The 12,500-nt window shown below is 40.6% G+C and overlaps 1 protein-coding gene across 3 annotated transcripts in view; it reads left to right on the forward strand.

The window, feature by feature from the left end:
• The window catches only part of LOC138007083 (fidgetin-like protein 1), a 187,297-nt gene that overhangs the window by 44,647 nt on the left and 130,150 nt on the right, over positions 1-12,500 (forward strand). The window contains exon 4 of one of the 3 annotated variants that reach the window (XM_068853802.1): positions 5,468-5,538. The exons of the other annotated variants lie outside the window; for them this stretch is intronic. Coding sequence (XP_068709903.1) covers positions 5,468-5,538 — 71 coding nt within the window. The remainder of the gene's footprint in view (positions 1-5,467; positions 5,539-12,500) is intronic. 3 annotated transcript variants of the gene reach the window in all.

The following is a 12,500-nucleotide window of genomic DNA, read 5'->3' on the forward strand; positions in this document are numbered from 1 at the left end:
GAATGGTAGGTTTGAATGATTGAGTGAGCATTTGTTGTGTTATTGCCACACAAAAAAGTATATTAAAAGTCAATAAACTGTATAGAAGTTAATGGGGACCACTATCCATAATTAAACAACTATTCCCATTGAGGGATGTGTTGGATATGAGTTGGCTATAACCAGTCTCATATCCAATAAGTGTTGAATGGAAATAAATGATGTTATAAGTAATAAAAATTTTCCATTATGCATTCTGAACTGTTTTACATTACAGAACGACAGGGATGTTTGTTTCTCCAGTTTTACACTAAAAAAAAACAACCAGGAGGGGTGGGATTCCAGGGATTTTACATTTGAGTGAATTTTTTACTGACTTGGAGGCTCCCAAACTTACATGTAACTAGGTTCAAGGGGGGGGAAGTTGGAGGGGGCCTATGCTTCCCACCAAAGAAAAAAATAATTTTAAAACGCTATTGAAATTAATGAGTTTTATCTTGTCCAGATATTAGTATTGAATTTAAATTGTATCATTAGACAGCCACGGGTAGGGGACCACTACTGTTAGTGGTCTTATTATAGTAGTCGTTTGAGCTTTCATTTACCCATCGGGATTAATTGGTAGTCCTTAAAACTTAAACTGGGAAAAAAAAAAAACAGCTACAGATTTACCCACGTGGTGTTGTCTATGATACAATTAATATTATTAAAACTATTATCTGGGACCCAAAAACTCATTAAAAAATACATTTAAAATTACTAGTACTGATGGGGGGGTCTAGTTACAAAAACAAAAAATTATTGCAATTTTTTTAAATAAACTTACACACATTTATTTTCTTTTGTTTCTCATATCCTTTTTTTCTTAGTTGTTTGATTTTGTAAATGGAGCAAATTAAATCGATAAATTGTTTTTCAAGGGGTCTAAATTTCCCCATTTTTCTCTAATGTATTCAGTGCTAATTCGTTCAAGTCTGTCTTGCACCATTGTGGTTTCTCAAAAATGTAAGGTCTTCAGATTTCCGAGTGTTGAAGATAGGGACCTCTCGCAAGGATTGCTGATGAAAAACAGGAATGGTTATCAGGATTATGGGAAGGTTACGGTATACAAGATTCCAGGGTGGCCCCATCTATTGCCCTGTCAGGGATATCTTCTTTTTCTGTCAGTTTTGCTCCTTCCCAACATTCTTTCCCCACAAAAAAAAATTGCTTCTGCTTGGTAAAACCCTGGAAAAATTATTAGGGTTGTTCTGTCTATAATTAGTTTAAAAAAAAATTCTCATTAAAACTTTATTCGTTTCAAAATGGGGGGCACAGTGGCCAACAAAAATCGGATGGGGGGGAAAATCCTTTGTAAGCACACCCACCAAAAAAAACAAACCATATTTCCAAATCTGCTGTCCAGTAGCATTGAGAACATGGTTAAGGGATGAAATTCTAAGTTTTTTAGGATTTGACCCCTCTAATAAAATTCTTAAGCGGGGTTGTTCGACCTGGAGCATTAATTTTTTGGTGAAAAACTTGGCCTCTGAAAAGGCGATCTAGGGTTATTGCTTGGCTGTAGTGAAAATTACTTTTTTGGGCTTGCTTCTTGCAATGTCAGTTTGGATATCTGTTAAGGGGCTGATTTTAACAGATGAATTCAAGCATTAGGGCCTAACCGCAAACGTTCAGGTTTTTTTCATTGATGAGCTTATTTCCATTTTTTCTTTGAAAAAAAAATTGTTGCCGCAAAGTTGGACCTAACATAAATGTTGCCTAAGATGTTTTTTTGTGCTTCCGATCGCGGTGTGTAATTTTTTTACGCCTTCTTCTGCCTCTGCCAGTTTCAAGGTTCATAAAGAATTTGTTTTCACTCTTATTAAAGCCCTATGAAAAGCTAATATATTTCACTTAAAGGGAAAAAAAAAAAAAAAACTTTCTAAAACAAGAAGTCTTTTTCCATTGGTATTGTTCCCAAAAACATTGCCTTAATTTTAGTACTCACTCAGCTGGTGGAGGCTAACATGTACACATGCAGCCTCTAATCCTGGAGCCCCCCGGGACCGTAGGATTTTAAAGGTCAGTGTCAGTGTTTCATTAATACCTACAGCTGTATTGGTCAGAGACTTCTTTGGAGTGGTTTATTAGAGGTCTCAAAATTACCACTTTCGGCCTTTCACTCAAGCCCTTTTCTTTTAGTTTCTTATGCCAGGGGCTTGGGCTGGCCCAAACGCAAACCTATTTTTTGTATCACCTAGTTTGAGTGGGTTCCGGTTGTGGGGAGGTAGTGGAGGGCCAAAATATGTTAATTTGTGATAATCCCGTGATTCGCATTTAAAATTTGAGTTACATTCAGGTAAAAACCCAGGCCTTTCACCGCCTTGTGTTGCCACACATAGGGTTAAATATGAAGAGACACGTATGAGGCGAAGTTTAGGTCTGGAAAAATTTTGCTAGAAATATGGAAAAAAATAAAAAATCGATAAAAAAAAAAACACTTTACCATGTTTTGGCAGCTGTTGTTGTCTTTAAGTGTGTACACTCCAAACATAAACTCGGGACGGCCCTGGTTGGATCGAGGCTATTAATAAGTTCTGGAGGGAGGGGGAGGTCCAAAAAAATTTGACTAAAAAAAACAAAAACTTCACTGAGGGCCATCTGGGGACTTTCCCCTCCCTCCAGGGCGGGCACTTATTATACTTGTCACCAGGTTGCGTCCCCGAGTTGAGTTGGCCATTTTGAAAATTGGGACATTTTGCGAGGACCAATGGTTTTCTGGGCCCGCCTTTAGCGGGGAGTCTGGGGCTTCACGTTTTTGCTAACCTGGGAAAGATGCTTCCTTGGATTCATGGGTTTTTAGAGAAATTCCATGAGCCGGCCGTGTTTATTTTTGGGAACGACTGGACTCGATTTTCGCGGAAACGAAAAAATAAAACAAAAAAAACCGTTTTGCTGGTTTTTGGGGTTTCCATTGGAGTCCTAAGCTGGCTTCCGTTCTCCTAAATTGGCTTTACCTTTGTCACTATTAATCTGGAAGGAAGGTGAAAACAGGCGACCATTTTTCCCGAAAAAAAGGGGGTGTTCGTATGTACGTATTTAAGGACAACAAAAAAAAAAAACAGCCTCAACCAATTGGTTGAGGGTTTTATCGATTTTTATTTTTCCATTTTTTCTAGCCAAAATTTTCAGACCTAAAACTTTGCCTCATAATGTTCTCTTTATTTACCTATGGCCATAACATTGTAACAGTGGAGCCTGGGTACCTGTGGCATTGTAAAAGTAAGGTGTTCTTTTCAAAAGAAGAAATTTACCTAGAAAAAACCCACGAGGGTCTCACCACTGCCTTGGTTCGGGGGCGTACATGTTCCCCCCTTTTTTTCCACCTGGCTGGTTTTTTTAGGGGTTCTTGTACTTTTGTTTATTTTTGTTAACCCTTTTCCAATGCTTAAATGAAACTGCACGGTGGCTTGGGGGCTGGCCCAAAAACATTTTATGCCCCCATATATCCCACCTAAGCGTGAGTTTGCGTACAGGGTTGAGTAGTGGAGGCAAAATATTGTGCATCTCGCATTTTTCCTGCTCGCATGTTCGATAAAAAGTTAAAAAAAACAGCAGACGTCCAAAGGGTAAGTGGAGGGACTTGTACAGTTTGTCTAGTTTATTCATATTTTGTCTGCACTCCAAAACACACTCATGGAAAAACAAAAATAATGCACTATCAACATTTTGAGTATACTAAGCCAGGGAAATTTTTTTCAGCCATACACAAAAAATGACAGTTAGAGTTTGTACATTCACTGATGTGGGTATACACCTTATTCCAAAACTGGGCCGCTGCTTTATGCGGATGCAAATTGGCCCTTGTTTGCCTTGTTCAAGATAAAATATTCTTTTGAATGTTAAGCTTAAGAACAAGGCATCAAGGGCTTATTTGAATAAAAACAAAAAAGAATTTTTAAATGGCGGGCCATTTTGGAATAAGGTGTATCAAATAGCTCCCCTGGTTTCCACACGTTCTCTGTATGAACTTGAGCTTGTCTGGTCCAAAGACGAGCTGATGTCCTTGAAAACTAAAGCCAGTATTGTACTGAGGACAGTCCTCCTTTGACAAACTGGATTTCCTTGAAACGGATAGTCACAGAGGTCCTCCTTTCTCTCCGTAGTGAGTCGTCAACATGAACAAGAAACATGGGAAGAAAGCAGTTTAACTTTCTAGGGGAGCCTTCCTGTGTATACGATTATCAGTAGTTTGCATTGGTTAGTTTGCGGCCTGGATAGCCAATCAGAATCATGTTTGAGTAGTAAGCAAGATGAACCAAGTATTTCTAGCCAATGGAAGAGGCTTTGAGTGATTTGTGAAAAAGATTCACATACCAGCCAGGGGCCCACCATGCTGCTTTCAAATTTGCTGGGCATGGTTGGGCTTAATGAACTTTTTCCGATGTTTTCCGAATCCATTGACCAAGGACAAGAGCGTTCGGCCGGGGACTCAACGAGGTTCTGGCGAGTGTCCTGTGTACTCGGACCTATGCTTTGCTTCTTTGTTTTATTCAAAAAATAAAAACTGTCAACCAAGAAGGGTAGTTGATTTCTTGAACTAAAATAAAAGAAGAACAGGCTGAGCTGGGAAATCGCTTGAACTACTAGGATCCACCCCTGAAAACGACTGGACGCAAGCAGTTTCCATGTACGGTCATTGCAGTGGTATGAGCTGATAATCATATAGAGTGAGCCAATCAGAATGCAATATCCCCAGATTGAAAATTAAAATAATAATAATTTTATGGTTCTGTCTCGCAAGGACTGGGAACTAAAAAAAATTCACAAATTTGATTTGCTAAAATCGATATTGATTGTGGTCTAGATTTTCCCATCTAGACCCAGCATCTAGGGACAGAGTAGTTTTCTTCTACCAATATTTGTTTATGGAAGTGCCAAAAAGCATTGATGAGGAAAAAAAGGAGGACAAGCAAACTTTGGCAGAATTAAGTTCAAGCTCATCGCCGCTTGCAATCAAAAATGTCAGTACAAACCAGTGACATTGTACATTAAACAAATTAAATTGTTTCTTGTTTGCCATTATTAAACAGAAAATAAGAGTTTAAAGTAATGGAAAAGTAAGAGCTATTAATTTTAGTTAATGCATAGTGAGATGATGAAGTGAAAATTACATGCGCGCACTTACTGGGCAATTGAAAAATTTGGGTGAAATTTCCCCTGAAAAAATGATGCAAAATAAAAACTCTTAACCCTTTAAGCGCTGAGGGGGCCCCATTGGACTGATAAAATCCTCTAGGGGTTAGGACAGTTAAAAGGTTTACGTACATTGTAATTTTTGCAATACAAAACTTTTCTTGTATGAAAAATTAGGGCAGAATTTACTTTGACAATAACTGTAACACCTTTTAAATGCATCAAGGATAGGGGGAAAGCTTAGCTTGCAAGGTATTATAATGGAAACTGCAAGCAGTACTACACTTTTATATTGTATTGTTTTTTGTTTCAGAGAGTCAGAATTGGAGCCCTAGTTTGTCCTTAAGCAGTGTGCAGGACATTCATGTCTACAATTCCCTTTTAGTTAAGTCAGGCATTGGTTATGTTTACCACAGTAATTATTGCCAAAATTTCTTTTTGCTCGACATACGGCTGTAATATTATGATTCATTTACATGTGTAATTTTGCATATATTCCCAACAGGGACACATTGTGTGTTAAAGAATAGGGTCTTTTATTTCCAATTACAGTCGAACCTGGATTTCCCAACCTCGATCATCCGGATTTCTCGATTATCTGGACTTTTTCTCTGGTCCCAATTTTGTCATGAATATTTATTTGTCATGATCAGATCTGTAGGCCATATTCTTTTAAAATACAGCGTTGAAAAGTGAAGTAAAGGCGAGTTTGCTTCACTTTCAAAAAGCAAAATAAAGCAGCGCTCGCACACGTTGTAACTAATGCAGAACTTTCGAATGGGTTCTGATTGGCTTAGAGTTGCTTTGTTGCTAAGTGGAATTTCCTGCTCCTTCGGCAAACAAGCTACACTACGTCACGAATGTTTATTCACGATCATTGTGTCCTTGAAGCATAAGCAATCTGTTCTTTCGATAAAAGATAAACAGGCTATAATTTTGCGATTAGAGAAAGAAGAAAAAGGAGCCAATTTGTCAGCTGAATATGGTGTTAGTAAACGCAGATATGTGATATCCGCAAGAGCAAGAAAAGATCATGACGTTTGCCGACACATGTACAGGTATTCACAATGGACAGTGAAGATGTAGACCATATTGTTTTCCAAACGATTTGCAAATGTCTCTTTCTTAATGTAATCAGCTTTTCATATTCATAGTCATATTCTTGATTATCTGGACCGTTGATTATCCAAACTATTTCATCTAGTCCCAACAAGTCTGGATAATCGATGTTCGACTGTATGTTGTCTTTGTAAGCACTTGGGTGGAACCTTTAGTTGATCATTCATTTTTATCCATTGAGGACCCCACTTCTCCATCTCTTGTGTTTTAACAGTGGGTTTGACCTCTCTGTCAGGTGTTATGCATTGGGGTGGTGAACTTGTTTTTAACCTTTTCATTCTTGATGCTAGCATTAACATTATTAGGCACACCTGTCAATGGTTTCCCCCTTCCAAAGGGTGGGGGGAGAATATCTCCAGCATACCCACCTGGTTTGACATTTTCCCTCCAAATTTTTTCACCCAGGGCCACAAAGTTGCAATCACATTCCCCCACCCTGGTGAAATTATATAAAAATAATTATAAAGAAAATCACCCAAAAATCATCAAGATGTGACTTTATTAGACCTTGGTGCCAGCAACTTGCAATGATAGCAGGGTTACAAAATGAGCAAACGATGGTACAAGAAATCGTTACATGACATCTTCTGTGATAAAGAAGGGGCATTTCCAGAATTCAGCGTGGGTGAGTTCATTCACTGGGTGTGGTACCATTCAAACCTGTGCTCACACTTGACCCAGGAGATGAAATCTGAAATGCCAAGTGTTGGTTCCTCTTGGCCACCGGTGTATAGATTGGCTAAAGTCTGATAAGTGATTTATGCTGTGATTCTTTGGCTATATTCAGTAAAACGGATTGCTGTGTAGTTCACACCTTTTAACCATTGAAAAATTCGGGTGCGCTGTGTGTGATGTATAAGCTTATTTGGCTAATTTTCGCGGTATAGCAGTGGTAAGTGAGTGTTAAAAATAAACCATATGCGCAGTAAATGTACACAAGAGACTGAGTTCTAGAATTAAGTTCACTTTGAAGAGGAAACATTGAACTTCCAGGTGATATAAAAATATTGCTAAAAAGTGATTGAAACACGTTTTAAGGCTCGACTGAAAATGTAAAGGTAGATTTTTTGAAGCAGCACACGTTAAGCAATCAAGAAAGTGTTTGATCGCGAACTAACAAAGCGCGTGAAAAAAAAATTTACAACTCAAAATATGCCTTGTGCAATTTACAGTTAAGTCTAACCACTCAATGGATGAAACTTGCTCGAAATTTATTCAATCGCTTCGTTTTCTTGCAGGTATAAGTGCAAAAATTGTGCGCAAATGCCGCTGCAGAAACAAAATTTCACCACAAGTTTCTGCTTTTCGAAATACACAAAACCGCATGTTTCATGAGAGAACAAACAAGGCCAAATTGTGTAGAAAACTTTCATTGAAAGATAACCTACACAACAAAAGGAAACAATGGGGAAAGCCGCTGGAGGTATTCAGGCATTTGCGGAATATAAACACAATCGATTTGATTTATTTCTTGAAGATACTGATCTTCCAAGGTATGTCGAAGGCAAAGATTCCTTCAATTACCAATTTATTTGGCGACAAATTTGCTAAAAATTCATCGGTGACCAATATAAAGCTAAATTTGGGAACTAATCAATGCCCATTATTATGTTAATTGCTACAAAGGCCTTTAATTCTGCACGGCTTGCTCCATGAAAACAGGCAATGCGCTCGGGGGTTTTCAAGAGTTTCTGACAGGCATACCTACATTGTACTCGTTTAGGTTACCTAGTATCCCCTCCTCTTACAGGAAAACCATAAAAGCTCCAGGGCTTTATCCTCTGAATCAGAAAAAAAAGCAGGGATATCCCCATGGTTTGATTCGTTATCCAGTGCATCAGCCATTGTCTTCGCGTAATTTGATCAGGCAGACCTCATGGGGTCTCTTATTAGCTGTCAAAATATGCTCACAAGACGACAAATGATTGGTCAATTATCCTACTAAATCTCCATAAAAACAAAAATACAGATTTACTAAGGAGACTGGGTAGAGGCCTAGGATCAAGACGCCATTTTTACAGCCGGTTACGGCCAGTTGAGGAAATTCAGAGGTCATTGCGTGCAGCCAGTTACGGCCGGTTTAGGAGTCAATGGTTAACTGCTGTTTGATCAAGTCATAATCAAGAAATGAATTCGTGTGCACGCATTATAAGATGTCTTGCATGGGATAATCTTGTTACATCTTTCCCTTTATAGAGGCTGTGATGCACGACCATCAGAACCTTAAAGGGGCTAGGTCACGCAATTTTAGGCAATTTCAGCACTGATCGAATGGTCATAGAATTAACTAAAATATCAAAATTACTGTTCAAAACTATAGAAGAACTCTAACAAAACACAGGGAAGCCAAGAAGGGACATGGATGGACAAAACTGGAGAGGGTTGAAATGGATTGAATTTGGGTAAATTTGAAAAACGAGGGCCCACCTTTTTTCAAATTTATATCAGTCTATATTAAAATGTCATTTACACAGCTGGAAAATCATTCTCAGTTGTTATGTGGCCATGATTATGCAAATGAAAGACTCTTGCTCTGCCAATTTGACGTTTAGAGCTCATAATTAACAAAATTAAACAAAATTACCTAAAATAGCGTGACCTAGCCCCTTTAACATTTTAACTATAAACTGAAAAAAAAATCATTGTATACTCCCATTTGCCAAACTGGAGTCTTGGAGCTTCGACTAGACTTTCTTGACCCATTACTGTTGGTATTTCTAGGCCCATAAGCATCTGTATGTGCTTGTGATCTATCACAGGCGGCAGGTGCAGGGGCTGCCGTCTGGCTATTATCATCACCACCTATAGGCACATCCACTTCAGGAGAGTCGACGAGGGGCTATATTCGCAACTGCCAACCTTCACTTTATAGCTGCGGTTACCCAGCTCTTGTGCACACGTAATGTTCGTCCATTGCTTTTTTCTGTGTAGTTGCATCCTTATAGTTTTCTCCAGGAGTGATGAGTGGTTGTGGCTTTGCGTTTCTGTTGTAGTAAAATCGCTGCTGTTCCTTTGCTCCTACCAACACTGGTATTTCTTCCTCCGTGTTGTGGCAAGGCATTAGTAGGGTTCCAGCAATAGGCAGCAGAGTTTTGCATCGGTGCCCCATCAGGTGCTGTGCTGGGCTTGTGCTGATTCCCTCTGATGGGGTGTTGCTCCAATCTAACCACGCAAGATATTCAGAGTGACCAGACTCCTGACACTTCGTGAATAGTCTTTTGACCGCCTTTACTGCGCTTTCTGCTTTGCCATTCGACTGGGCATTAGTCGGAGAGGAAGTGACGTGGGCAAAACTCCAGGTTTTCGCAAATACTACAAATTCTGCAGAGCTAAACTGAGGGCCATTGTCTTACACAACTTCGTCAGGTATGCCTAATCTGGCAAAAATCTCCTTCAGAGCTCTTATGACTGCTTTTGATGTTACCGTAGTGAGGCGGCTGACTTCGATGTAGCTGCTATAGTAGTCGGAGGCGATTAGAAGGGTACGCCCATTCAACTTGCAAAGGTCTACTGCTACTCTCAGGAGCAAGGGTGGCACAATTGGTTAGTGCGCGGCCTTGGTGCAAGAGGTCCAGAGTTCCATCCCCGGGTCTCGCAGCCTTGTTTCGACTTCTTTCCTTTCAGTGTAGCCTAAGTAGCTTTAAATACCGTTAAAACGGAGCACTGATGGAAAGAGGGGGGTAGAATGAGCGCACCGTCGGCTTCTTGGGAGAATACTCTCTAGAGAGTAAAGGAACTTCCGATGTTAAATAAGGTGTACCTTTACTCTGGACCATGGTCTTGCTAGGAACTGGTGTTGCATCAGAGGCTCTTTAGATCTTGATCTGTTTCAGGGCTGAGTCCTGACTGTCACCCCAACACCACTCAACCTCTAGTTGGGTCAGGTCTCTAAGGGGCTTGGTCATGTCCAACAGGTGTGGTAGAAACTTTGCTCAGGTACTGGATCATCTCAAGCAACCTCTGAATGCCTGTCTTGTCTGTGGGTGCTGGCATCTCAAGGACTGCCTTAACCTTAGCTTGGTTGACCCTCAGTCCAGTCCCGGATGCCACATTTCCCATGAAGGCCACTTCAGTCTGCCTCAACGACAGTTTCTCACTGTCCAGCTTTAGTCCATATTCTTGACAGCCCTTTAGGAAAGCAGTACGTTTCTGGTCGTGGTCATGTGTTGCTTCCTCGAGTGTGATGCCGTGGCCTGCAACCACAACTTGCGCTTGAATACCTCTGGAGTTGATTTGAATCCAAAAGGCATCCTTTTCCAATGGTACCTCCAAAACGGGGTGTTGAAGGTGGACCATGACCTTGCTAGGAACTGGTGTTGCATCAGAGGCTCTTTAGATCTTGATCTGTTTCAGGGCTGAGTCCTGACTGTCACCCCAACACCACTCAACATCTTGTTGGGTCAGGTGTCTAAGGGGCTTGGTCATGTCCAACAGGTGTGGTAGAAACTTTGCTCAGGTACTGGATCATGCCAAGTAACCTCTGAATGCCTGTCTTGTCTGTGGGTGCTGGCATCTCAAGGACTGCCTTGACCTTAGCTGGGTTGACCCTCAGTCCATCCCCGGATGCCACATTTCCCATGAAGGCCACTTCAGTCTGCCTCAACGACAGTTTCTCACTGTCCAGCTTTAGTCCATGTTCTTGACAGCGCTTTAGGAAAGCAGTAAGTTTCTGATCGTGGTCATGTGTTGCTTCCTCGAGTGTGATGCCACGGCCTGCAACCACAACTTGCGCTGGAATACCTCTGGAGTTGATTTGAATCCATAAGGCATCCTTTTTCAATGGTACCTCCCAAACGGGGTATTGAAGGTGGTCAAAAATGAAGATTCGTCATCTGAGGTCACGTGCCAGAAATACCTTGTCTCTGTGTAGGCGTGTCGCAAAAACATCGATGATTGTAGGGAGAGGGTAGTACTCCCTTTGTGTTGCTCGGTTGAGATCTCGTGGATCAAGACAGTCTGAGTTTGCCGGGTTTTTTTGGAACAACCACAAGGGAACTGACCCACTTTGTTGGTGTAGTCACAGGGGCAATGATGTTCTGGTGAACCATCCTGTCAAGCTCTGCCTTAAATTGTCCTCTCAGCGCTACTGGTACTCAGCGTGGTGCATGCTGGTTGGGGCAGGCGGCCTTGTCCAGCTTGATGTGGTATTCACCTTCTAGTTTCCTAATACTCTTGCAGAACACCTCTGGAAAACGCTTGATGAGTGCTTCTTTTGTCAAAACGTCGCTTTTGTCGTTTACTGCGTACACTCATGCATTGCCCATGTCTGGCTTGTTCCATCGCATTGTTATCTGTTTACTGGATGATTTTCATGCCAATACAAGCCTTTCGACATAGAATTGGACAAAATTAATATCCTGGCTGTTGATCAGTTTGCAGTTTAACTAGCAGTGTTGTGTTTCATGTCACACCTTCAATTTGACTTCCCCAACCACTGGGAGTAGTGAACCTCCGTATGCAGATATAGTACTAGAGGTGAAGCGGTATGACATTGCACCATGAGCCAGTATCAGGCTGGACTCTCAGACCGTTTCCGGATTCTAACTTCAAAGTAATAAGCTGTGAATCATCTAAGATGGTAGTTGCAACGGCGGCAATGTAATGAGGTGCAGATGTGTACTTTGGCCCTCGGTTATATTTCTTCTTCTTTTTGGCGTAGACCGTTGCTTTTGGTTTAAAAACAGCAGCCGTGGCACAGATGACAACTTAAATGATAGTTTTGGCTTCAAGTTTGATTCAATAAGCCTTCCTATCATGCAAAAATTTCTTCGTCTCTGCATGTCATTCAAAGAAGATAATTTTGAGCTGATTTGCATACAAGAACAAAAGCACTTGCCTTGGTCAAAAACTAACAACAATGGAAGGAACAAAAGGAGCAGTTATGCAAATTATTCATCTCGTAATAACATTTCTGCTGGTTTCTTCTGCTTACCTTTGCACTACAAAACTAGAACTAGTCATCGAAACCCAGAGGAAACTCTTTTCGACTTCAATTATCTAAAGACAGACTTCGTAAATTTGCGGCATCTTAAATCCTATATTACAATAACTCTGTATCTACATTTAATATTTTACTGGCTTGTGGCGACGTCGAGACTAATCCAGGACCAGAAAACTCATCCTGTCCTATCAATCAATCAATTTTAATAGCCCTTCTGACTACGATATCTGCTGCACTTTCAATGACTACAATCTTTGTTCCAGTTGCCTGGTTACGTTACATTATT

Source organism: Montipora foliosa, chromosome 6 (genome assembly GCF_036669935.1).
Source record: "Montipora foliosa isolate CH-2021 chromosome 6, ASM3666993v2, whole genome shotgun sequence".
Taxonomy (NCBI): domain Eukaryota; kingdom Metazoa; phylum Cnidaria; class Anthozoa; order Scleractinia; family Acroporidae; genus Montipora; species Montipora foliosa.